The sequence below is a fragment of the Emys orbicularis genome, chromosome 24 (assembly GCF_028017835.1).
Source record: "Emys orbicularis isolate rEmyOrb1 chromosome 24, rEmyOrb1.hap1, whole genome shotgun sequence".
NCBI lineage: Eukaryota > Metazoa > Chordata > Testudines > Emydidae > Emys > Emys orbicularis.
Genome location: NC_088706.1, coordinates 1,830,713 through 1,857,910, shown reverse-complemented (window position 1 = coordinate 1,857,910; position 27,198 = coordinate 1,830,713). Strand labels below are relative to the sequence as shown.

At 54.5% G+C, this 27,198-nt stretch overlaps 1 protein-coding gene across 1 annotated transcript in view; it reads right to left on the bottom strand.

The window, feature by feature from the left end:
• FBN3 (fibrillin 3) overlaps positions 1-27,198 on the bottom strand; it is a 259,180-nt gene that overhangs the window by 100,019 nt on the left and 131,963 nt on the right. Inside the window, exons 9-16 of the mRNA XM_065422247.1 lie at positions 13,993-14,145; positions 13,075-13,260; positions 11,115-11,336; positions 10,135-10,254; positions 7,417-7,542; positions 4,575-4,697; positions 3,499-3,774; positions 40-93 (exon numbers count right to left, since the gene is read on the bottom strand). Coding sequence (XP_065278319.1) covers positions 40-93; positions 3,499-3,774; positions 4,575-4,697; positions 7,417-7,542; positions 10,135-10,254; positions 11,115-11,336; positions 13,075-13,260; positions 13,993-14,145 — 1,260 coding nt within the window. The remainder of the gene's footprint in view (positions 1-39; positions 94-3,498; positions 3,775-4,574; positions 4,698-7,416; positions 7,543-10,134; positions 10,255-11,114; positions 11,337-13,074; positions 13,261-13,992; positions 14,146-27,198) is intronic.

Here is a 27,198-nt window from a genome sequence, read left to right as displayed (position 1 = left end):
GGCAACTCCCTATAATACAGTGCTTGGGGAAGCCCTTACCTCTGCCATCAGCTGTTATTCCAATGCCACTGCTGCAGAGTGCCTGGAATTCGGCTGTGGAGAGAAGTGTGACAGATTCATTAGCTCGCCTGTACAGCATTAACAAAACGAGATCATTTCACAACAGAACAGAACCGTTTCAATGATTAATATTATTATTATTCGCTGTAGTATTACATCATGAGCATACAGAACACTGGCTGGCTGTAATAATGGATTATACATTTTAAAAATACTCTTTAATATTGCAATTACATTCCAATGCAATGACGGAAGGTTCCCCATCACCAGTTCAGCATTGCAGGACCACCCGCAGAAGTGCATTCCATACAAGAACCTAACCTATTGCACTACACAATATCAACCGAGCACGTGTTCAATGGATTAAGAACTAGTTGACTGACAGATCTCCAAAAGTAGTTGTCAGTGGCGACTCAGCATGGAATGGGGCTGTTTCCAAAAGGGCTCTGCAGGGATCAGTACTAGGCCTGATGCTATTCAACATTTTCATCAAGGATCTGGAAGTAAATATAAACTCCCGGCTGATAACATTTGCGGATGCCACAATAGTGCGGATGGTAAATAATGATGAAAACACGGCTGTCCTACTGAGCTATCTGGATCACGTGGTAAGCTGAGCCCATTCAAATGAAATGTATTTGAACACAGCCAAGTGCAAGGTCAGACATCTGGGAACAAGGAATGCGGGTCACACCCACAGAATGAGAGACTGTCCTGGAAAGCAGGGACTCTGCACAGGAGTTAGGGACTAGAGTGGACAAGCAGCTCGACATGAGCTCCCAGTGTGATGCTGTGGCAAAAACGGCTGATGTGATCCCTGGATGTATAAAGAGGGGAGTGGTGAGTAGGAGCAGGGAGGTGATTTTGCCTCTGTATATAGTGTTGGTGAGACAATACTGGACACTGCGTCCAGTTCTGGAATCCACGTTTCTACAAGGATGTTGCAAAATTGGAGAAGGTTCAGAAAAGCGCCACAAAAATGATTTGAGGGCTGGAGAGAATGCCTGACAGTGCCTGATCTGTTTAGCTGATCAAAAAGAAGATTGAGAGGTCACTCGATTACGGTGTCTAAGTACCATCCCGGGGAGAAATTCTGGGTTCTAAAGAGCTGCTTAGTCTAGCTGCGAAAGGCAGAACAAGAACCAATGCTTGGAAACTGAAGCCAGACAAATTCAGAATAGAAATTGGGCCCATTTTAACAGTGACGGTGATTAATCAAGGGAAGTGGTGGATTCTCCATCTCTTGATGTCCTCAGATCAAGGCTGGGGGCCTTTCTGGAAAGTCTGCTTAGCCAAACCCAAGTTATTGGGCTCACTACAGGAGTAACTGGATGAAATGGCCGGTGCTATGCAGGTCAGCCTAGATGATCTAATGGTCCCTTCTGGCCTTCAACTCTATGAAACTATGGAACTGTGAAACCTCAGAGTGGTAGTAAGGCTGCACCATCAAGCCAGAAAACGACAAAGGGAGGGTTTCTTGGGTGTTCACGCACCCACACTGCACATCTGCTCTCTTTAAACAACAAACAGTTGCCCAGGAAAGTGTTAACAAGGGAAACAGAGTTGAGACTATTTCATACGTGCAACATGGCTGAGAAAACACTTGAGCTTCTGATATCCAACTGTGGCCAAATGCTGTTTGGTGTTGCCTGCCCTGAGAGTGTGACTGGCCAGCCGTGACATCGCACTCGGGAGAGTTTGGGCATTTCATTTCCCTGGCCTGTTGTGTACAGAAAGAAAAGATGAAGAAATGAGGTAAAAGCAACCCAGAGTCCCCAGCATCCTGCCTACCCGGCACCGATGGGCCTCTTGGCAGTCAGAAGGAATCACTTCTAGTACCCAGGCCCACAGTTATGTGGGACTCCAGCCTGCAAGCACCCGCACACACAGTCCCTACTGACAGCACAAGCAGCCCCAGTGACCCAGCCAGCTGACTTGCATGAACACTTGGGACCTGCTCCTGCAATCCCTTATGCACATGCACATCTTTGCTCATGTGAGAAAAGTTCCCCATGTGCTGACTGCTTGCAGGATCAGGCCCCTGAAGACTTAAGAGCTGTTGTTTACTGTGCAGGCTCCACATGGTACTTTCACATGCTCATCACTTTGTTAGCAAAAACCCAGGTTTTCAAGCCTAACGAAGCCCAGGGAGGAATAATTCCTGTCCAGGCATGAACCTGAGCATTTCAACCATTTCCAGTTATCTGCATGAACAAAACACACCAGCGCACATATTAGTCATTTCACTCTGAATAACTCAAAAATAGCTGAGAGCAATTGGGTCAAACTTTTCCAGACACACAAAACCCCTCACCTTTGGGCAGAGACCCAGCATGGGAAACGTCCCACTAAAAGGAGCCAGTAAGTTATGAACCTGTGCATCACTTTTGCAACTTTTATGACAGCAGCTGTTAGCAGCAACCACTAGAATTAGATGTAAAAATGGCCTAGCACAGCGCTCCCCCCACCGCTTCCGAGAGCAATGCACGTCTCAATGGAGAGATGGCCCCTGGGCACCTCTCGTCCCCACCAGGGCCGGCTCTACCATTTTTGCCACCCCAAGCAAAAAAAAAAAAGGCCGCTCGGACAGGGCTGCCCCAAGAATGGACGGAATGCTGCCCCTTAGCATGTGCTGCCCCAGGCACGTGCTTCCTCCACTGGTGCCTGGAGCCGGCCCTGGTCCCCACTGACGTAGCACTGGTGAGGCTAACAGTCCTGTGGCAAGTACAGCAACTGCCCCCACGCAACAGGACACTGGGGACTCACAGGTATTTTAGCTTCTTTCTATAGGATTTGGCAGCTGGAAACAGAGGAGCCAGCACCATATGGGCAGCTGGCCAGCCATGGATCAGCAGCCATAGACGCCAACTCCATGGGCTGGAGCACCCACAGAAAAAATAGTGGGTGCTCAGCAGCGGCGCTGGAACAGTTTGTATAGTGGGGGCGCTGAGAGCCTTTGAACCAAACTCTAAACCCTGTATGTGCTGGAAACCGCTTCAAGCCAGGGGGTGCAGCAGCACCCCCAGCATCGCCAGTTCCAGCACCTATGGTGCTCAGTACCCACTAGCCAAGGCTTGGGGAGGGGCTCGGGGAGGGTGGAGAGCACTGAGCGGTGGGCGGGTGGGGTCTTGGGGAGGGGGTGGAGCAGTGGCAGGAAGAGGCGGGGCAAAGATGGGGCCTCGGGAGAGGGAGTGGTGTGGGAGCGGGGCTTCGGGGCAGAGCACCCCGGGGGAAAAGTAAAACCCAGCGCCTGTATCAGCAGCATGGGCTCTGGAGAGCCCTGTTTGGGAAGCAGTGGTGTAACTAGCCCATGATGCAGATGCCATTCCATGACACTTGTGATGCTTGTGCAGGCTGGGCTGGTACATCCCAGAGGGATCCTGCAGCTCCGAGCACTTTCCCCTTGGATTTCCACAAACACACAGACACGGAGCTCACCCGAGTTTTTGGCCGGGCAGGGCTGGCAGGGCTCTCCGAAGCCATGGTCGGGGTTAGCACAGCAGCATTCAGACTTGGTGACTGCTCCTGGGAAGGGACGGGCACAGGTGCCCTTCTTAATGGCTCCATAGCAGGTGCTGCGCATGTGGGTGTCCACGCACACCCGCCCATCCACGCCGATAGCCAGGCCGCCCAGGCACTCGCAGCGAAAGGAGCCCTCTGTGTTAATGCACCAGCCGTTCATGCAGATGCCAGGGGTCTCGCACTCGTCAATGTCTGAGAAGGAAGCACACAGTGGCCGTTACCTACTGACCGGCGATAGGACAGGCGGGGAAGAGGTTCAGTCCCCAACAGGGAGACTCTCAGAGGCTCCGTAGCTTGAGGAAGGGCCCCCAGCACGCATGGCTGCAGCACTCAATGTAGTTTGCCCTTGGCTCACCCTGGCTGGCTGGGGCTAGCAGGGTGCCCAGTGCCCTGGCCTTCTCCAACTGCTCAGCGTGGGGCTCCTTCACTTCAACAGTTTCTGTGTGAAGCCAGAGTGTTGCCTTCGCCCCTCGCACCCTCCAGCCCTCTGAGAGCAGGTCCGTCCCCCCCGCCCCTCCCCGGCACCCTCCAGCCCTCTGAGAGCAGGCCAGGCCCGCTCCCACCCCATCCCCCACACACCCTCCAGCCCTCTGAGAGCAGGTCCATCCCCCCACCCACCCCTCCCCGGCACCCTCCAGCCCTCTGAGAGCAGGCCTGCTCCCTTCCCCACCCCCACCGTCCAGCCCTCTGAGAGCAGGCCTGCTCCCTTCCCCACCCCCACCAACCAGCCCTCTGAGAGCAGGCCTGCTCCCTTCCCCACCCCCACCGTCCAGCCCTCTGAGAGCAGGCCCGCCTCTCTCGGCAAGCAGACTGGCACCCCTGGTTCTGCTGCTTAGCCTGGCGGGAGGGCAGAAAATTCAGTCAGTACTACAGGTATATGGAGCCAGGGGCCTGGCCCTCCACTCCCTCCGCCCACGCCAGCTGTACAGACACCCAGAGACACCCGGCGCACACCAGGACCAGGGAGGGACCGACCCCTGCAGTCTACGCACCGACGCAGTAGCGCCCATTGGGAGCCAACACAAAGCCGGGTTTACAGATGCATTTGAAGCTGCCGTCTTCATTGATACACATCCCATTGAGGCACATGTTGGTTGTGGCACATTCGTCATGATCTGGGGGACGACAAGAAACATGAGCAGAGCCTGCAAGGTGCAGCAGGGCTTCTGGGCTCGGCTCCTTCTGTTCCCTGCCTTGCCCTGTGTGAGCGCCAATCTGCGTTCACACCCGCATTACCGACCGGTCTAGAGCAGCCCTGGGCCCAGGCTGCTCAAAAGGCAGCACAGTGAGAACGTCTGCCAGTGCGGTGCCAGGCAGAGACACAATCACTTCACAACGTATGCTGACATCTCCTGGCTCTCTGAGCTGTGCCCCCCACAGGGACCTCTGTAAGCAGAGCGCTCAGGGCCGGGGCTCCACACGTACCACCAGCGACAGAAAGTCCCCGAATCCGACTGCAGAGCCAGGCGCTGCCTCTCTGAACTGCATCTGCAGGGGTGGGGCCGGAGGGGCCTTGCCATGGAGGGAGGATTTGTGCAGCCACTGTACAGATGCTGGGGGTGGGGCAGCAAGAGCCCCAATGGCTTTGAGCAGTGACAGAACAACACAGTGCACACTGAGCCAGCAGCACCCAAGGGAGAGGGGCCACCCACTGAGCCAGACACACCCATGGGAGAGGGGCCATCTACTGAGCCCACTACACCTTATACAAAGGACTGTTCGGACACAAACCATAAGAAGGTTTGGTTCTTTGCTAACAACTAAATGAAAGTGGGTGCTGGGACAGAGGCATAGAGCAGAAACTCTCTGAACACCCATCACCGTAGTAGGTCATCACAGTGGCCCAGGCACTGACCCTCCCAGCTGCCTAGGGAGCAGGGGAGTGCTATTCTCCCCAGTGGGGGGTGGGCACTGAGGCCCACAGAAGCTGAACAACTGGCACAAGATCACACAGCGTGTCTGTGGGCAAAGAGGGACTTGAACCCATGACTCCTGCAGCCGAAGGCAGAGCCCAGGGCCGGCTCCAGGCACCAGGCAACCAAGCTGGTGCTTGGGGCGGCACCTGGAGGGGGGCGGCGCGGCGCTCGGGCCGCCGGGGAGAGCGGGGCCACAGCCGGGCTCGCCGCCCCCCCCCCGGCGCTCTGGCCGCCCTCCCCCCCGCGCCCTCCCCCCGGCTGCCCTGCACTCTGGCCGCCAGGGGGAGAGCCGAGCCCCAGCCGGGGCTCGCCGCCCTCTCGCCGCCCTGCCCCCGGCGCTCTGGCCGCCGGGGGGGGGGGGAGAGCCGAGCCCCCGCCGGGGCTCGCCGCCCTCCTCCCAGGGCTCCGGCCGCCCTCCCCTCCGGCGCCCTCCCCCCGGCCGCCGGGGGGAGAGCGGAGCCCCCGCTGGGGCTCGCCACCCTCGCCCCGGGGCTCCGCCCCCCCTCCCCCCGGCGGGAGAGCGGAGCCGCCGCCCCCCCCCCGCGGGGGGGGGGGGGGCGGCGGCGGCGGAGGCTTTTTTGCCTGGGGCGGCAAAAAAGCCAGAGCCAGCCCTGGCAGAGCCCTGCCCATTGGGCCACCCTTCCTCTTAAGGAGAGGAATGGGAGCTTTGGAGGCACAGGGTGGATTTTTCTGAAGCATGTGACCCCCCCTGTTCTGAAGGGACCCTGCAGGAAAAGCAAGGTTTCGCCGGCTCCCCTCAGTAAGCGGGGCCTGAGTCTGGCAGCAAAGGGAGGACTGCAGGAAATTGGGAAAGGAAGGTTCCCACCCCCTTCCCTCAGGCACAGACTCATCCCCCCCCCCCCCCCCCCCCCCCGACCCTTGCCAAGCATGGCGTTTATTCTGCTCTTTGTTTAACTGCCGGGGCCTGGAGGCAGATGGGCCTTTTAGCCCCTGAAGAGGCGGGGGCAGCTGGGGAAGGCAAGATAAGCAGGTGAGTTGGATATTTCAACCACAACAACCCACAATGAAACCGTTAGCAATGCTGATGTTTAACTGATTCTTGTTGGGCTTCAGCGCTAACAGCCCTGAGATGAAAATCCAGCTATTACACCTCAGGTCCACCTACTGCCGCAGGCTGTCTCAGGCCGACAGCGCTGCCTCTGCTGTCATTCCATTCATGGATTAAGGGTTAATACACAACTGGAAGGGTTTGAAGCCATTTTTTTAAGGAAAGTTTAAAATTTGCTGCAGATTCCTCCTCTGAGGGACCCAAAGACTGTGTACCAAGGGCAAGCTGTAGGAGCTAATGACTGTGCTGTGTACAAGTTGTGCCCCACAGAAAGGAGGCCAGGCCTGGCTAGTACTGGATGGGCCTGCAAAACCTTTCCCAGACACTGAGATCCTTAAGAAAATGCCCAGGTGCTGCAGGAATCAGCCCTGGTGACGCCTGGGCACTCTGGCCATGGAGCCAGACCTGACCTCTGCTCTCTCCTCTTGCGTGGGCCTCTGTGCTGCTCCCAGTGCCGGCTCGCAAAGGCCATTAAAGCTCCCATGGCATGGTTCACAAGAGCCCTTGCAAGATCCCTCACTCTCCCTACTTACACTCAGGGAGCAGTTTCTACCAGGTCACTGACTCTTTCCTCCCTCTCTTCAATGGATGGGAGGTGTTGCTAAACTGTATTCACCCCAGAGGTGGCTGCATTTCTGCGGTGAGAGGTGAACTCTGGAAAGCCCCTGGGGTCTGGCTCTTCTGGATGAATCTGCTATATATGTATATATGTGCATGTGATCACCGCTGCTAATGGGTCCAGTTCTGCCCTCCTTCCCTCCCTGCTGGAGTCCGTGGTGTGTGAGTGAGAGCAGGAACCGGCCCCATCTGAGGCCTGCAGCTGATCTCATGCTGAAGGAAGCTGCTCACCGACACAGTTCTTGCCATCGGGGGTGATTTCGAAGCCCGCGTTGCAGATGCACTGGAAGCTGCCGTCGGTGTTAACGCACCGGCCGTTCCTGCACATCACGCCATTCATGATGCACTCGTCAACGTCTGGCAGGGAAACAAACACAGCCAGGTAGCAGCAGACACATGAGCTGCTTGAGCCTTGTAACCCCAGCAATGACTCTCTCTCCACCCAGCTGGAGCCAAGGCCACGTAGCCATGGCTGGCTCCTAGGAGAACCCACTCCCAGGGAAGGGCAGGATTCCACTCTCAGATCTGTGCGGCAGGTCACGGCTCTGACAGCCCACACTCCCTCCCTGCGTGAGGTGCAGCTCCCTGGGGGAGACTCGCTCTGTGCTCCTGGCCGCAGCCCTGAACCCAGGGCTTGGAGTCGTAGGGTCTTGATACCCCTGTGAAAACCGTTGCCAGCCCCTCTGCCCTCAGCTGCTTGATACAGTCCACGTATGGGCTTGATCCGTAGCTCACTGACACTTTTCTTCCGACTGTGACGGGCTTTAGATCCGGCCCTTAGTCCCACCAGAGAACCCCGTTCCCCAGCCTCGACCTCCTTCCCTCCCCAGCAGTTACTCTGCTCTGCCCGAACTGAGCTTCAGCCTCAGTGCAGTGAGCAGCACCTGCTGTGGCCTGGCTCGCGCCGCACAGCCCCCACGCGCTGCAAGAGGCCTCCCGGCAGGGCCGGCTCCAGGCACCAGCCCACCAAGCTGGTGCTTGGGGCGGCACCTGGAGGGGGGCGGCGCGGCGCTCCGGCCCGAGAGCGGGGCCGCGACTGGGCTCGCCGCCCCCCCCCCGGCGCTGCCTCTGGCCGCCGGGGAGAGCGAAGCCCCGGCCGGGCTCGCCGCCCTCCTCCCGGCACTCTGGCCGCCGGGGCTCCGCTCTCCCCGGCGGGGCTCGCCGCCCTCCCCTGCTGGGGGGCGGGGGGGGGGGCGGCGGGAGGCTTTTTCGCCTGGGGCGGCAAAAAAGCCAGAGCCGGCCCTGCCTCCCGGGCACAGTGCACTGGAGTAGTGCAGGCAGCTGTGCTCAGTCTGTGAGGCCGAGTCAGCGAGCATGGGCCTGCTGCGGGTTTTTAATTGCAGTGTAGACAGGCCCCTAGGTTCCCCCGGCTCTTTGGGAGGTGAAATCCCTGGCAGAGGGACTGACTGACCTGGACACTGAATGAGGAGAGTCTGCTAAGCCTGTGACGAGGCCCCAAACTGAGGTGCTCCAAACTGGCAGGAAGTGACCCACGGGGTATCCGAGTGCTTAGTAGCTGGGCTGGACATTCTGAGACCCCTGAGGCTCTGGGTGGGGACCCAGTGGAGTAGGTGGGCTTGGGTCCCCCCACGTTGCCCCCCTCTTCTTTGCAGTGATCAGCTCTGAGGCAGCAATCAGAGCATGAGGGGAGGAATGAGGCTGCAGCTGGGGCCCCCTCTGGGACCACTCGACCGGCAGAACCTGTAAGGCCATGCGCTGACCACTAGGCCAGCTGGTCACCAGCCCTTCCCACTGAAAGGGGAGATAGGAAAAAGGGGAGGAGAGGAGCTAGAGCAGGGGATAGCGGGTGAGGATAGAAGCAGAGGTGGGAGAAATATGGGCTGGAGCTGGGGAGCGGGTCAGGATAGGAGTAGCAGCAGGAGTCAGGTGGAGGGATGGGCGGAGGTCAGGGGACATAACAGCAGACAGGGGATGGGGCAGGAGCTGCGGGGGGGGGGGGGGGAATAGGAGCAGAAGGAGACAAGGGGAGACTGCGGGGACAGGGGCAGAAGGGTCAATTAGAGTATCCTCCCCCCAGAACTTGGACTGGAACCCAGGAGTCCTCTATGTTCCTCTGTTGTCAGCAAGAAGCTGTGAAATCCACTGACAGAGTCTGTGTCCCACCACCCCCAGGGCTGGCCTAGGACAACCTCCCCCAGCCATTAGATCCTCTTAGCTCAAGTGGCAGAGGTCTGTGAGGTGGCTCGAACGGTCCCCACCCTGCTAGTGAACCACCTGGGTGTCTATCTGATACCGCAGGATGGAATTGCTGGGTTTCCCTTTGCTTTTTTAAAAGCCTAAGAAATTACCCACAAAACACTACCAGGGTTCCATGTCCAGCACTCAAAAGTTAGGAAGTGCCAGACTCGCCCTCGCCCTTTGTGTGTGTGCATTTCGGTACAGTCTTTAATTGCATGCCACGATTGCCACTGGGCCCCGCCTCGGTCTTCTCAGGCAGGTTTTCAGGGGATATAACGCCACGCTGGCAGAACTTATTCCTGTGTACAAAAGGGAACAAGCTGAACTGGCATAAGGCCCCTTCAGACTGATATAACTGTGCCCACAGCAGGGGGTGTACAGATTTAACTACCGTAATTTGGTAAAAATCTCCCCCCCGTAATGAAAGGAATTAAACTGGAACGGACCCTCTGTGAAAGCCTCTTTGTCAAAGCAGAGTGCGTGGTACTGGCCCATGGCTCGCATATGCTTGGCCAGCATCACCCTCAGCACCTCTGGGGATGCCAGCGAAAGCATCTGCTGCCCTGCAGCTAGCACTGATTGCGGAGAGTGCACTAGTGCCAGCAGCTCTCCCTTCACTCTGTGGCCCTCGGGGCTCTGGGCGGGAGCCTGTCTGCTCCTGGGAGCTCGGGGCTCCGCTCTGCACTCCGTTTCTGAACCCGTCCTTCTGACCCGCTGGTGCGTCTTGTGCCAGCCCTGAGAGGGACATACCAATACAGGCCTGCTTGGTGGGGGTGCTCTGGAAGCCCTCATGGCACTTGCAGTGGTAGGAGCCAGGTGTGTTCACACAGTCGCCGTGCACGCAGGGGCTGCTGGAACATTCGTCCACATCTGGAAAGAAAAGGGCATGAAGCTGGCAGCCCCCGACCCCTGGGAGGCAGAGCCAGAGCCCGGCGCTGCTCGGTAGACCTTCACCAGGGTCCCATGGGGCTGCCCAGCTAAACGCCAGCTCAGGAACAGGAATGCTGTTAGGTCAGCAAGGGCCCGACCCTGCCAGGTGCTGAGCCGAAGCCCCTCAGTACCTGCGCATTCCCTCAGGATCAGCACCACCCTGCCAGGCCAGCGTGAAGGGGACAATGAGGTGCAGCAGGTCACATGCACAGCTCTACGGAGACCCTGAGTCGAGGAGCCACCTCCGGCCTGTCGTTGCAGAAGCCAGTGGGGCCTGAGGGGTCAGAAAGCCCTTGGTGCCCAGGGCTCAGGGGTGGCTGGGCACTATGAGGACTTTGTTGGGCTGCAGCCCAGAGTCGGAAGACCCCAGGGTCCCTTATCCCAGGTGCTGCATTTGTCGGGGGTGTGTGTGTGGACAGAGAACACATGTATTTTGGGGCCCTGCCATATTCAGCAACAGGGAACGAAAGTGATGGCGACTCTCCTGCCCGCCCATGATCAGACTGCAACAGAGGAGGGAGGGGTGGCTTCCCCCAGTGTTCCTCGTGGTGCTGGATACAGCCACCGCCTCACCCTGCCCAGCACCACAGTGCCACGAGAGTGCTGCTCTGCGCCCCTTAACCCCACCAGCTGGGGGCAACCCCAGACCTCAGGACTGTTTCATGAAGCTCAGGCTGAGGGGTGGGACAGCTGCAAGCACCCTCGAGGCTGCCTGGGCACCAAGGAGGAGCAGCTGTCTGCGGCAGAGCAGGAGTGGGGCCAGTGGGGCAGCTGGTGCCTTGCCCAGGGGATTTTCTCACCAATGCACTCGCCACGCACGTCCTGCTTGTATCCCATGTTGCATTCGCAGCGGTAGCTGGAGGGGGTGGGGATGCAGCGCCCGTTCAGACACAGGTTGGTGAAGTGCTTGCAGATGTCGATGGTCTGATTTAAGGTGGCTGTTCCTGGAAACCCCAGAGAGAAGAGAGCCTGGAATGGCAGCCCTGAGCCCCCTGCTCCGTTCCCCCCACCCCAGGAGCCTGCTTCGGGGTCACTGCTGTCTGAGAGAGGGGAGAACACCCCCGTAGGGCATACCTCCCAATAGGTGTGCTGTTGCATGGGACTCCCAGCATCACCGGCAACACACCGGCCATCTCCACGCCTCCCCCCCGCCAGGGACTGTGGGCAGGCCCATCCCCCTCTCCAAGGCCAGCCCAATGAGCTTGCTCCGATGCGGGGCCAAGGAGCCAGCACTGGCCTGTCTGCACGGACTCAGTTAAGGAGCGTTCGGAGGATGGAACAGGCTGCAAAGCTGGTTCTAGGGGATCCCTTCCCTATCCATCCCTGGAAATCTGGCCAGGCCCCAGCTCGGGTCTTCAGTCACTAGCTGTTGGGGGGCCTCGCCCAGGCCCCATGTGGTCACTACACCAGCAGCCTGGCCAAGCTGTGAGCCTGGCGTAGCAGGGGCTGCTGAAGCTCGGAACTGAAGGGCAGCGGCAGAGGGGCTCTGGCTCCTCACTTCCCAGAGTGCTCTTGTGATCCTTCACCCCAAAGTGCTGGGCACCGGGGGCAACATCCTGAACGGAGGGGCCAGGAATAAAACAGGCGCCCAAGACCAATGTTAGCCAATCCGTGTCACACTCAGGGGGTCTGCACAGCAGCTGGGAGCGGGAAATCTCAGCACAGGCAGACCCGCATGCGCTACGTCTACTGGAGCTAGTGCCGGGGAAGATTAGCATGGCTGTTGCAGCGCTGGCAGCGAGATGGGCTAGCTGCCCAAGTACAATCCTGCACCCCAGTGCTGGGACTCACACCTCCCCGCTGCAGTGGAGACGTGCTGTGAGTACATCCCAACTCCCAACTCCAAGCCGGATTGCTGCTCCCCTCCTCTAGGCTAGGTACAGTCCATACAGCTATGACCCCTGCTCACTGTGTGGATGGTGTGTGGAGGGGGAGGCTATGGGGGCACCCCCGTCCGGACAAGTGACAAAGGCCCAAAGCAGCAGCTTTCAGCGTTACGATGAACGGGCAGCTCCCCAGCTCAGAACTGGCGCTTCAGGCACCCGCAGACTCAAGCAACTGTCAATTACCTCATTAGCTACCCTTGGGTCACACTATCACGCGACGATAAGGGCTAGACACTGAGGTGCCTATCTAATCCCATGACTCCATTCAGCACACACAGCGCAGCAAAGCCTCTCCTGGAGCCAGGGAACCAAACAGAGGGCTGCAGGGCTGCCCCTGCAAGGGGTGGCCACCTTTGCCTGGCTGCGGAGACCCAACCCCTACCAGCAGGCTCCCAGCCAGTTGTCAGAGCAGACTGTAAGTGACTGGCCCAAGGGTACACAGCACATCAGTGGCAAGGCCGGGACTAGAACCCATGGCATTCTGACTCCCCTCCGGATGCTCACTCCAGCAGCCAGTGCCCCACACCCTGTCTAGGCCCTCTGGCTGGCGGAGCTGGGCTCTGCCATGCCGTGAGATGGAGGGAGAAGGGGCCGCTGAAGCTCTTTTCCAGTTCTGTAACTAGAAAGACATTTTTGCTGGATGGCAGCCTGCCTCTTTGGCACTTGGAGCCAGACAGGGCTGTGTGATTTGTGTGCTGGGCCCAGCATTCTGTACAGCGTTAGTGTCATATCCCATCAGTCCAGCAGTGTCTGGGTAATGGCGCTGTTCCCAGCGCATGTGCAGCGCAGGGAGGCACACCAGGTGCCTGGAAGAGATGCAGCCAAGCTGGTCCAGCGCTAGCAGAAAGGAGATTTAATTTACCGATGCTCGAACTTCCAGGGCCCATCCCAGGAAGCCCCGGGATCCCGCCTTGGCCGTTTGCCCCATTTGGTCCAATGCCTCCAGGTCCGCCGATTCCAGGCCCGACACCGTTTGGCCCAAACCCAGGAATCCCAGGGAAGCTCCCAGAGAAGCCCGGCACGGCCGGGAGCCCTTCAATGCAGAGCCTGCGGTACTCGTCTGAAAGGAAACAGATGCCTGAGCGTCACTCCAACACCACACGCCGAGTGTCCCTGCCCGTCTCACATGGGAGGCGGAGGTAACGCCGGCACGAAAGCAACAGTGGCTGGGGGCAGGGAAGGCAGGGGGCTTGGGGCAGGGTGGGCTGGGAGAGAGCTTGACTCCCCTTCATCAATGAAGCCCAGATGAGGCGGGTCTTGTGGTCGCATTTGGCCAGTAGCTCCCACACTGCAGCGATGGGAAGAGCCCTCTGCTCTGTGCAGCAGGCACGGAGCTACCCGGAGGGGAAGGTGGTTGTTGTGCTGCTGCTATTGGCTTTCCAGTGGCGGCCCCTGTAAGGAGCTTGGCACTGCTTTCTGGAGGGGCAGATGGAGGCCCGAGAAGGGGAAGCGCAGTCACGCAGCAAGGCAGAGCTGGAAACAGACTCCCAGAGACCCGATTCCCAGCCGTCTGCTGCAGCCCTTGGCTCCTTCTGATCTCTTCCCAAGCCCTGGAAGCCAGGGCAGGGCTGGGGTGGGGAGGTTGCTGCCCCTGCTGGACCCCTTCTGCTGTTCTTTAGAAAAGGGGGAGCGGGCCAGGGGCCCTTACTCCTGAATTCCCTGGCTTTGTGCGATCGCAATGCGACCCTCATCGACCTTTCCCCCCCAGAAACACTCACCAGCACAGCTCACGGACGTTAAGAGCAGGTCGCACTCAGTGGGGCGCTAGTGGCTTTCCCATTGTGTTGCTTACCGGATCCCCTGACGGGGCACATTTCAGGGGTCTGCCCGATCGCCCAGCAGCGCCCGGAGTCGCAGCAGCACTGCATCTTGGTGTACTGGCCCGGGAGCTCCCCAGCGCAGCGCCCGCCGATCAGCGCCGAGAAACAGGTGCCAATCCGCTGGTCTGCAACCATGAGGAGCAAGAGGAGCCACAAGTGACTGGGGGGTGCACTGAGAAGAGAGGGGCCCCTCACCCACCAGTCAAAACCAGCCTCTCCCAGGGAGACAGGCGATGTGGACCAAGAGAGGCATATTTCTGGGGCCCACTTCCTCAGGGCTGGGGGGGACTGGCTCCTGAGAACAGCAGCACTTCCCAGTGCCTCCTTCCTGAGCATTTCCAGTTGGAAAGGCCCAAACGCGGTGTGACGTTATCTGATTAGAGCAGGGGTCGGCAACCTACGGCAGGCGTGCCAAACACGGCACGCGAGCCGATTCTGAGTGGCACGCTGCCTGCCCGGTGAGAGGAGGAGGAGGAGGGGCGGAGGGGCCGGAAAGTGCCACGCTGGGGGAAGAAGCGGGGGAGGGGGGAAGCTTGGCTGCTGCAGGACCAAGCTTCTGCTTCCTGCCTCCGCAGGGGACAGCGGGGGGTCCCGGCCCCCCGCCCCACTCAGCCCCCCGCCCACCGCTCTCCCCTGCGGGTGCTGGAGGCAAAAGCTTGGTCCTGCGGCAGCCAAGCTTCCCTCCTCCTCCGCTTCTTCCCACAATGTGGTGCATTCTGGCCCCTCCTCCTCCCCCTCCCTCTCCCTGCCCGCGATGGCCCTTGCAAGGGGGAGGGGGAGCGGAGCAGAGCCGAGCTCAGCGTGCTCCCTGCTCCGTACAGGAGTTAGAGAGAGGTAGGGACGGGCCTCGGGGAAGGGGGTGGAACAGGGCATATCCCTCCCAGCCCCCTGCCTTGAGCCGCTCAGGGCAGGGGGCTGGGAGCACCCCCACGAGCCGAGCACCCCAGCCTTCTGCCCTGCACCCCCCCATCCCAACACACACCCATTCCTCTGTCCTGAACCCCCCACACACCCCAGCCCTCTGCCCTGACCTCGAGTCGCCCCCAAAACCCAGCCTTCTGCCCTGCACCTCCACACCCCCCCCCAGCCCTCTGCCCTGACCTCCCCCCAACACCCAGCCTTCTGCCCTGCACCTCCACACACACCCCAGCCCTCTGCCCTGCCCTCGAGTCGCCCCCAACACCCAGCCTTCTGCCCTGCTCCTCCACACACACACCCCAGCCCTCTGCCCTGACCTCGAGTTGCCCCCAACGCCCAGCCTTCTGCCCTGCACCCCCACACCCGCCAGCCTTCTGCCCTGACCCCTGAATCCCCCCACACCCACAGCCTTCTGCCCTGAACCCCCCACATCCCCACTGCCCTCTGCCCTGACCTCTGAACCCTCCCACACACACCCAGCCTTCTGCCCTGCACCCTCTGCCCTGACCCCTGAACCCCCCCCACCCCGGTCTGGGGTCCCAGCTGCCGGCCCCTTGCCAGCCGGCGTCCCGGCCACAGGCCCTGCTCAGCCCGCTGCAGGCCTAGGTGAACAGAACCCCAGGCTGGAAGCGGGCTGAGGAGGCTGGCGGCATAAGATCAGCATTTTAATTTAATTTTAAATGAAGCTTCTTAAACATTTTGAAAACCTTGTTAACTTTACAAACAGCAATAGTTTAGTTATATAATATAGACTTAGAGAGAGACACCTTCTAAAAAACGTTAACATGTATTACCTGCACGCGAAACCTTAAATTAAAGTGAATAAATGAAGACTCGGCACACCACTTGTGAAAGGTTGCCTACCCCTGGATTAGAGTATGACCATGCAAATCATTGTTGCTACCACTGTTATATAATTGCAACGAATCTTATACAAAATGTGACGCATGGCTAGAAAGGGTTAAGCAGCTTGCAGGCTAAATGACCCAGAGCCAACCTTTAGACACATGTTAGAAAAGTATGCGAATGGTCATTAGGGCCATTCCATGGTAGAAAGGCTAGAATCTTTGAAATGCAAACCTGTATTGTTAGAAGTTAGAGGTGATACTAATTGTATGTGTGTACTCGTGTCTTGTTAGAGGATAACAATGTAGTCAAACAGTCCCTGTCTATGCTGTGTTCTGTTAATTCAAAGATCAAAAGGAAATATTAACATATAAATGAACTGTAAACATAGTATATGGCTGTATTCATCTCCTTTGAAATGTTTAGCAAATCAACTGAGAATGGTGGAAAACGGGCAATTGCCTTATGTTAATTTGTGTAGCTAATTACCAGCGATGCTTAGGAAATAGGTCTACTTCAAAGTCTCCATGATTGTCTATTATTCACCTAAGGCCTCTGACCTGTCAAGAGAAGGCCTGGAACTGTATAAAAACCTCTTGGGTCCGGATCCTTTTAATCTCAGATCTGCTGGATGCTTCATGCAGGGGAAACTTAAGCCATAAGGCTGAGAGCTCCAGTCCTAACTGGATCCCCTGGATATGAACATTGGACTATAACCTATGGACTAATTCTGAAAGAATTCTTTGCAACTACGAAAATCAACATCTCTACTATGAATCTGATCTCAGAACTGTACTCATGTCTGTATGTATACTGATCTTTTAACCAATACTCTCTCTCTTTTCTTTTAAAATATATTTTAGTTTAGTTAATAAGAATTGGCTGTAAGCATGTATTTGGGTAAGATCTGAAATATTCATTAACCTGGGAGGTAATGTGCCCGATCCTTTGGGATTGGTAGAACTTTCTTATATGGTGAATAAGATTTTCAGTAATCCTCATCATATTTGACTTGAGTGTCTGGGTGGAAGCCCAAGGCTGGGTTGCTTTAAGGGAACTGTGTTGTTGGCTTCTGGGTAACTAGTAAGGTATTATAGAAGCTGTTTTGGTAAATCTAAGTATTGGAATATCCACCAGCTTTGGGGATTGTCTGCCCCATTCTTTGAGTGACCTCAGCACAGCCCCCTGGGACTCTGGTCACACTTGGCTAACCCAACATCAGGCTCCTAAAGATCGTACGTGTCGTGATTTGCAGCTTGCGCTGCTGGCGACGGAAGCAGTGACTGCTCACCTCCTCTGCCCTCAAACCCCACAGCGAGAACGAGGAGTCTGGCTCAAGGGAGATTGAGTCGCTAGAGTACATGGGAAGAGAAATGAGTGAGCCTGGCCCCTTGCCGGTGTCTCCTCCTGTGTCATTGTCTTTCCAAACACACAAGCTAGACTCAGGGCAGGTTTCTTTACACTGCCATTTGGAGTTCACGAGAGTATGTGCAGGTAACACTCACTGGCCTGGTCTACACTACGACTTTAATTCGGATTTAGCTGCTTTAATTCGAATTAACGCTTGACCCGTCCACACAACGAAGCCATTTAATTCGAATTAAAGAGCCCTTTAATTCGATTTCTGTACTCCTCCTCGACGAGAGGAGTAGCGTCAAAATCGGTATTGTTAATCCGAATTAAGGTTAGTGTGGCCGCAATTCGATGTTATTGGCAATTAGATGTTATTGGCTACCCACAATGCAACGCTCTGGAAATCGATGCTACTACGGTAGCTTGGACGCACACCACCGAATTAATGGTGCCTAGTGTGGCCGAATACATTCGAATTTATAAAATCGGTTTCCTAAATTCGAATTATATAAATTCGGATTAATCCTGTAGTGTAGACATACCCACTGTCACAATCCCCCACTCCAGAGACTAAATCTGACCCTGACTCATTCCACTGCTTCCTCAGCCAGAGTTTATGCACTAATGCCAGTTCCAGGGTGAGATTTAGCTAATACACCCGTAAAACACACTCTGCATTACATTCCTGAGAGCCTGCTGGCCGGCCTGCCCTTGTTTAAGGAACCTGGTTTGTTACTTGTGAGTTTAGAAAATCATCACATCACCATGATGTCCAGTCCTCAGCCCATTGGTGTGGAAACCTCATTTCCCACACCACAGAGGCAGGTAAGAGCCTGCACTGTTTTCCCTTCCCTTGCATTGCTTTCTGCCCTCCCTCATCTCCTCGCCTTTCCCTCTGCTTTTCATCGGCTCCTGAAATCAGACGTACTGCATTCGTCCACGCCTGCCTCGTCTAAGGAGAACGAATCCAACCAGATGACACTCCTGCCCAGAGCATGCTCCAGGGTCCAAACGGCAGGTGCCTTGCTTGGCCTGCTAGCCAAAGCCAAAGCACCCATTTGTGACTAGCCAGCCTGCCAGTGTTGCAAAGCTGTATTTCCCCCATCTTTTCCACCCTCTCTCTTCTCCACCTGGCCTCCATCTGTCTGTTAGAAACAGGAGAAGTGAATACTCTTCGCACATCAGGATTAACCCTTCCTTAGGCTTTTCATCAAAGAAAGGTTGTTCTGAAAAAGACTGATATTTTGCCTAAAAAAGGAGAGAGACTTGAAAGGTTTTGATTGTTTGTTTTGCACAATCTCTCAGTTTCAGTATCAGTATCTATGCTTGCTTTAATTTCTTTTTCTTTCTTGTGTTTGATCAATAAACTTTCCGTTTTAGAATGAAAGATTTTGGGTTTGTCAAGCAACTGAGCAAACTATGGTCTCTGTAGATCCGCCCCCCTCAAACCTGTCACTCTGTAATGTGGGACAGTGAAGGAGTTTATAAACACCTTTAACACCTTAGGCCTTTGAGATCAATATTATACAACAGGCATCCCTGAGCAGCTGTCTAGGCAGGAATCACTAGAGCAGCCAAACATCTACGGAAGAGGCCATCAGGCTTGTGACCAGGTCTTGCCCCTGCGTAGATGTACAGTGTTGACTTTACCCGTCTTACTCTGTACCTACTGCCAGCAACTTTCCATACAAGCATTACACAAATCAGGTGCAGGAGATGGAACCAAATGCAAGTTCATCTGCTATGCCCCAGCTTCTCTCTTCTCTGCCCCCGGTTCGGAGCTGCCCCAGCACTCCCCAAACAGTCAGCCATACTCCTCATAGCTCTAGTGTCAGTGTCCACATGCCCTGCCCTGCATGCGGACTCACACTGAGCAAGGCAGCAGCACCAGCTTACAGCTCATAATACATCAGAGCACACAAGACACTCCTATCATAGGGCAAAAATTCGTCCCTCGGATACACCTAGGAGACTTGCCTTGCAAGATTGGCACCTTTGGGCACTCCTTGCAGGCCCGGCCAGGCACAGTCATAACATTTTTACTCACTTTTCTGATTTTACAGGAAAAAGCTGCTGGCAGCAGATACCAGCCATGGCAAGCCAGATGTTCAGCTCCCACAAGTCTCTGTCTCATGTCCCAGCAATAACGTCAGCTGGGGGTGGGCTCTAACTTGCTGTTCTGCTTGGACTGGCCCCGATCTCTGGGGATGGAGCTGATCATCCAGTGTGGATGCAGTTGGGTGCTGCATTCGTCTGTACTCCCATGTGAAACTGTGTGCCATAGAGCTGTGCTCCACTGAACAACTGCTGGGGTGCTCCCGACACAAGCGTGTATTTCGGTAGAGGAAGAAGTGTGTAGGTCAATATGCGAAACTCGTAAAGTCCTTGGGAGTGAAAATGTGCACAAATCTCGCTCTCTCTCCCCTGCTGGGTACCTAGGCACTCCTATAAGTGGAGAGGTCGCTGGCAATTAATGGAGGATGTGTCTACACTGCAATTGCCAGGTGTGGTTGCATCTCATGCATACCCAAGCTAACTTTGATGGAGCCAGCTCGGGGGCCAAAGCAGTGAAGCCGTGGCAGCACAGGTTTCAGCGTGCCCTAGCCGCCCTAGGAACTGCCCTGCATGATAATGATGACAATAATGATGTCATGATCTCATGATGCTGCGTAATGGTGATGATGTCATACTGGGCTGGTTCATGCCCCATCATAATCAATAGGGTTTTCGCCATTGGCTGTAGAGAAGCTGCCTGGTGAAGTTCTGCCAGAGGCTCACAAGACCCAGAAACACATTCAAGTTCTATGAGCCTTGCAAAAGCTGTGACAGTTGGGCCTGGGCCTGGTGTGTGGGTCTGGGTGGCTGGTAGCCCAGTACCTGGGGCTGTGGGGTCAGTGCTGCACCTGCCTAGATTGGCCTGGGTTGAGAAAGTGTCCTTTAAGGAACAGTTCAAATCTTCAGCTAATTCAGCTCCTTTCCCTGGTTTATGAAGCAAACTAATGAGGGGGAAAGTCCCACTGGATCGGGTTTTAGGAGTTTTACTGCTACCTATGCCAGCAAGTTGACATTCCCCTGAAATGTAATTGGAATTAATTGCACTGGGGCATTTGATATGTGGCTTCTATGTAAATTTCATCTCTAATCACAGCTCTGTGACTTGCAGAGAACAGTGACCCCCTTTTAAAGCCAAAGGGATTAAACCAACTGGGCCTTTCCTCAGATACTTTCTTTTAACCATTTCATTGCGCTGGCTCCAGAATGAATCACTTCTTGTGCACGGGGCATTTCCTCTGGTAAAGGAGACCACAGAGAGAGATAAAGGTAGAGCAGTTTTTAGACTAAGGGCTTGGGGAAAACCGAGAGGTGTGGAGGAGCACATGGTTTGGACAGAGACATCCCTTAGGGGAGGATCTACTAATGGAGATTCTCTATGTCCTAGTAAGGAGGAGAGGATGGAAGACGATAAAATACGGATAGGATCTGATGAGAAACAGACAAATGAAAAAAAGTCCCATTCAATTACAGTACAGCATGTAATGGCAGACAGCTAAAAAGTGACAATTTTTTAAAGTGTTTGTATACAAATGCTAGAAGTCTAAATAATAAGATGGGTGAACTAGAGTGCCTCGTATTAAATGAGGATATTGATATAATAGGCATCACAGAAACCTGGTGGACTGAGGACAATCAATGGGACACAATCATTCGGGGTACAAAATATATCGGAAGGACAGAACAGGTCGTGCAGGGGAGGGAGTGGCACTATATGTGAAATAAAGCGTCGAGTCAAATGAAGTAAAAATCTTAAATGAACTAAACTGTACCATAGAATCTCTCTAGATAGAAATTCCATGCTCTAATAATAAGAATATAGCAGTAGGGATATACTACCGACCACCTGACCAGGATGGTGATAGTGTGAAATGCTCAGGGAGGCTATAAAAATAAAAAACTCAATAATAATGGGGGATTTCAACTATCCCTATATTGACTGTTTACATGTCACCTCAAGACGGGATGCAGAGACAAAGTTTCTTGACACCTTAAATGACTGCTTCTTAGAGCAGCTAGTCCTGGAACCCACAAGGGGAGAGGCAATTCTTGATTTAGTCCTAAGTGAAGCATAGGACCTGGTCCAAGAGGTGAATATAGCTGGACTGCTTGGTAATAGTGACCATAATGTAATTAAATGTAACATCCCTGTGGCAGGGAAAACACCACAGTAGCATTTAATTTCAGAAAGGGGAACTACACAAAAATGAGGAAGTAAGTTAAACAGAAATTAAAAGGCGCAGCTCCAAACGTGAAATCCCTGCAAGCTGCATGGAAACCTTTTAAAGACACCATAAAAGAGACTTAACTCAAATATATACCCCAAATTAAAAAACATAGTAAGAGAACAAAAAACGAGCCACCGTGGCTAATCAACAAAGGAAAAGAAGCAGTGAGAGGCAAAAAGGCATCCTTTAAAAAGTGGAAGTTAAATCTTTATGAGGAAAATAGAAAGGAGCATAAACTGTGGCAAGCGAAGTGTAAAAATATAATTAGAAAGGCCAAAAAAAGAATTTAAAGAACAGCTAGTCAAAGACTCAAAAAGTAATGGCAAAATTTTTTTTAAGTACGTCAGAAGCAGAAAGCCTGCTAAACAACCAAAGGGGCCACTGGACGATCGAGATTCTAAAGGAGCACATAAGGACGATAAGGCCATTGATAATAAGACAGAAAATATCATATTGCCTCTATATAAATCCATGGTACGGCCACATATTGAATACTGTTTGCAGATGTGGTCGCCCCATCTCAAAAAAGAAATATTGAAATTGGAAAAAGTTCAGAAACGGTCAACAAAAATGATTAGGGTATGGAACAGCTGCCATATGAGGAGAGATTAGTAACACTGGGACTTTTCAGTTTATAAAAGAGACAACTAAGAGGGGATATGACTGGTGTGGAGAAAGTAAATAAGGAAGTGTTATTTACTCCTTCTGATAACACAAGAACTAGGGGTCACCAAATTAAATAAATAGGCAGCAGGTGTAAAACAAACAAAAGGAAGTATTTTTTCACACAATGCACAGTCAACCTTTGGAACTCTTTGCCAGAGGATGTTGTGAAGGCCAGGATCATAACAGGGTTCAAAAAAGAACTAGATAAGTTCATGGAGGATAGGTCCATCAATGGCTATTACCCAGGACGGGCAGGGATGGTGTCCCTAGCCTCTGTCTGCCAGAAGCTGGGAATGGGAGACAGGGATGGATCACTTGAAAGAATGGAAGTCATCAGGCAACACACGGGACTGGGAGCCAGGAATTGCTGGTGACACTGATTCACCCACACAGGGTGTAATAACACATGCATGCAGAAGGGCTGTGAGGCTCTGGTAAGGGCAGGTAATGATTGGTGTGTCTTTACCTACCTGGCTGGATTGAGTGGTAAATGTTCACCCAGCATTTGGGAGGTAAGGATCATTATTAAACAGCTGTCTCTCATTCTGCTTGTAGGCAAGGCTCCGCGGTTTTGATCTAGATTAGGCCAGGCTCGGGGGAGTGCTGGGATAGGCCGCAAGTGTCACCATTCCTCACCGTCCAGCCCCTGGCTGGCAATGTTAACTAAGGGAAGGGCCCTGGGGTGGGCCAGAGCTCTCTCTTTACAAATTACCTAGATCTGTAGGGATGGTGCCTCTGAATGACTGCTGCACCCAAACGCATTGCTAGGAGACCATGCTGTGTTTGGAGAGGACACTCCCCCCCCCGGCCCCCACCCCACACGTCTGTGGGATTCTCCCCATCGGCACAGCTGCCCTGCACCGTAATAGCTGGCCACTAGGCTGCAGCTGGTGTCCATCCCTGCAGGCAATGTGGCAGTGCCGGCTCTGCTGAGGCACAGAGCACCATGCATTTGTGCAGCGGTGGGAGCGACGCAGCCCCTAGGAACTTGGAGGCACTTGGTTCAGTAAACTCAGATGACTTTGCTCAGCTCCTGAAGCAGCTGTGGCAGTGGTATGTAAAACCATCTCTGAGAAACTAATTTAATCCCTACTTGGCCAGTCTCACTCATAGACACACAGCTGATCCCTGGCCTCTTGGCAGGACCACCCTCAGTTCAGGAGCCACAAGCCCATGGCCTGTGTGGTATTATTCTGCCTGAGTTACACAGCCAGTGATCTGACAGGTTTGCATGGTAATCTCACTACAGCAAATAATATTGAAGGCAAAAAAAAAAAGGTCCCAAACTAGCACATAGCTCAGACAAAGCAGGATGAGAGAGACACAGTTGAACCTGTGTTTCCTTAGCTTTAGCAGCACCCCAGTTTGGGGAGGGGGGATGGAATGGTTATGGTTGTTTGGAAAATACTAGCAGGAAGGCTCACAGGGAATTTGAGATTTCTTGAGTTCAAGGTGGGAATGGAAGTGAATTGACACCTACAGCATATTGCTCAGAGTCATGGCAATCTGGCAAGGGATTGCACATGTCTGGGGTTTGCTTTTCTTTATTGAACTGCTGCTCAAACCACAGAACTGCCCGGATGTCAATGTTTCCTGCACAGATGGCAAAACAAAGCTGAGAGCCTGGCCTGGGGAGCAGCACAGCTGGGCGGGCAACAGTTTTCCCATCCCATGAAACGTCAAGATTTCAAACATTTTCCCATTCTGCATTGGGACAAAGCTGAGACCTTTCACAGCTTTTTGCAAGAGAGAGAGAGAGAGAGAGACCCCGGAATAGCCAGCGCGCTCACCAGGAAGGAGGAGCCCATCAGGTTCAAGTCCCTGCTCCAAATCAGTCAGACCAAGACTTGAAGCTCGTCTCCTAAACGCCAGAGGGGTGCACCAAGCACCACGCTCATGGCTCTGCTAAGGTAGCTCCCTCACTGGTGGCTTTGATCAGAAATTCCATCCTGGACTGACAAAGCTTCCTGACGAAAACTGCACTGAAACGGGTTCAATCCCACGCAAAGTTTTGGTTTCACCAAAGTAGCGTTTTCTGATGAAAACCTGTTTAGTTGAAAAGTTCTCACCCGCCTCCAGTTAGGATGGGTGCTGACAGGGGAGCAAGTGGCAATGTTCTGTCGCCTCTTTCTGGGCATCTCTTTGCTTTCAGATACTTTCACTCCAAACGAAGCCCTGCCCCTCCCCTGGTTCTGACCCCTGCTCCTTTACCTGGATGGCTAATGGCGGAATGAAACAAACACTCCAAATTGCCTGTGTTGACGTCACTAGGCATCACCCTAGGTAACTCGGGAGGGTAGACGACCACTAAGTGTCAATGAAGCCTTCCTGCACTAGGCCTAAGTGAACCAAACTCTATCCTTCCATGTTTAAACTCTAATCAACCTCAAAAGCCAGGTGCAATTGGAATATGTAAGCAACCAGTTATCTGTGTGCAACCCCGGTATCAAGTGGTAATAATGAGGCCTGCATGTTTCTGGCTGAAGGGAAAATAACAGTTCAAAGGGAAAAAGGACAAGATAACGGTTTAAAAAAGTTACTAACAAGCTAGGCTTATAGCTGCCAAGAATGACTTAACTGCTTAAATGTAATCGTTATTTGCTTAGTAACTGTTACCAGGGAAGGGAGGGGTAGAGGGGGAGGAAGGGAGGGGAAGGGGGGGTAAGGCTTAACTGCAAAATGTATAAAAGAAGAAAAACTGTTTCTGTTGGTGTGCTTGATCTGAGACGTGCCTGTCTCCTAGCACCGCTTTGGGATCCCAAATAAACTTTGTTTGCTTCTCCCCCTGGTGTGTTTATTGGCGCGAAGCACACCGGGCAACGAACCCCGCTGTTGCTTTGCCTCGGGCCCTCTGTGCCGGCAACACCTGTGAAACAACCGTCCAAGAAGTGTGAAATTGGTGTAAGCAACCGACTCAGACCCTGTCTGCAAGGAGTGACTGTGAGTGTCCCCCTTCAGGAGAGCTGTCACATTGCCAGACCAGACCTTGACTCCTGCCTGTCCACAGGCTGAATTTGTGTGACAGGGTTCAGTGAATGCACGTTGAGGAGTCCGTATTGTTCCTATGAAGATTTCATTGCATGGACGCAGCACAGAGTTGTAGCCACATCAGCATTACTGAATGGGAAAAGCCACAGAAATACATTGTGTCAAATACAGAGGACCAGGTGGAGCAGCAGCAATTTTCCACTTTACATATTTTTCAGCCCATTTTTTTTGAGTGCTCTAGTGGCTCCCTGGTTTGCAGCAGGACTTAGAAATTGGGCAGGGAGAGTGCTGTGGGCTTCGGGCACTGGCTTTTGCTGACACCACGACAATCTGTTCAGATTCAGCCAAGTTCTAAGGCGCTGAAAATCCCCATTTCCAGCCTGCACTAGGCTCACCAGAGCTTGCTGATGGTTGCTGCTAAAAGGGCTCAGCATTCCGTCCACACTGAGCATGCCCCCAGCTCCCCAGAGCAACATGCAGAACTGAGCCACCAGAGGACGGACAAACAGAAGAATCCTCCTCCTCTCCCTCTTTCCATCCCTCCCAGCACGATGTGGCTTGAGGGAAGGAGTGTTGTGCTGTGAGCCAGGAGAACATGGGTTCTACATTCAGCTGTCCTACCAGTGGGGGTTAGTAATTATGTGTTCTTCACAGCACTCATTAGTGAGGAAGGCCTCACAGCCCATTATGAGATTATGCCCAATGGGAACAGAGTTTAGATCTCTAATCTGGCAGACCTATGTGTCAACTTCTTAACTAGATATTCTCTCAGAAAGACTCTGCCATGGCCAGTGACTCCCACAACGCACCAATTACCTGCACCAAGCGGGAAGGCTGCAGTGCATCATGGTATATGTAGTCTAACCAAGGAGCCTGGCCCTTAGCGAAGGGGGGCACCGTATTGCAACTCCCCTTGGGTCATTATAGAGCAGACAGAACATAAATCCTGCCTGACCTGAACATTCAAAGTGAATGCTGGGGCCCTTGCACCCTGTGCTGGCATTGACACCACTGCAAAGGGAACAAGGAATTCTGGTTGGATTGCATTTCACACCTACTCCGCAGTCACTGTGACAATGTGATGCAAGCTGTATAGCGGTCAAACAGGGTTCTCTCCATCCAGGGCACCAGGGCCAATAGATAAGGTTCCAAGTTAGACCCTCAGGTTATGTCTACACTTCGCGCTGGGCAGTGATTCCCAGCGTGAGGAGACATACTTGCGCTAGCTCTCATCTAGCTACCATGCTAAAAATAGACCGGAGCTGCGCAGTGCTACGGGTGAGTTAGCCACCGCAAGAATGTCCCCATCTGAAACTGCAGGCACATATTCAGGGTGGCTAGCCTGTCCCCCCACTTGCGCTGCCATGGCTACATTCTATCTGAGTGTGCTAGCTCAAGTCAGAGCCAGTGCGGGGATGCGTCCTTGAGCTGGATATCACACCCCTGCTCCAAGTGACCCCTTCCCAACCTCCGCTGACTCCCAGGAGTTTGCAAAGTGACTGAAAGCAGTGGCGCTAGAACCAGGGGGCTAGGGCCCTCCCACTTTTTGAAAGTGGATGGGCCTGACCAGGGCCGGCTCCAGGCATCAGCCGACCAAGCACGTGCTTGGGGCGGCACCTTATAAGGGGCGGCCAATGTTGGGGTGGCAGGGGGCGCTCGCAGTGTTTTTGTTCGCGGGGCGGCGCTCGAGGGTTTTTTTTTTGTTTCGGTGGCGTGGCATGGCACGGCGCTGGGGGGGCGGAGGTTTGGGCGGCCCAGCCCAGCCCGGCCCGGCGCAGCGCACCGGGGGATTGGGCGGCCCGGCGTGGCGTTCGGGGGAGGGGGAGTTGGCTGGCGCAGCGTTCCGAGGGTTTGGGCGGCCCGGCGAGGCCCTCGGGGGGGGCGGGGGTTTGGGCGGCCCGGCCCGGCGCTCGGGGGTTTGAGCGGCCCGGCGCTCCAGGGGTTTTGGGCAGCGCTGGGGGGGTCGGCGGCGCGGCGCTGTTGGGGGGGTGGGGTGTTACAGCAGGGCGGCACTCTTCTTTTTTGCCTGGGGCGGCAAAAAAGTTAGAGCCGGCTCTGGGCCTGGCCCAGCTATTTTTCGCCAGGGCAGATCCAGCCCCCTTCCCCTCCTCTTCCCCCCGAGGCCAC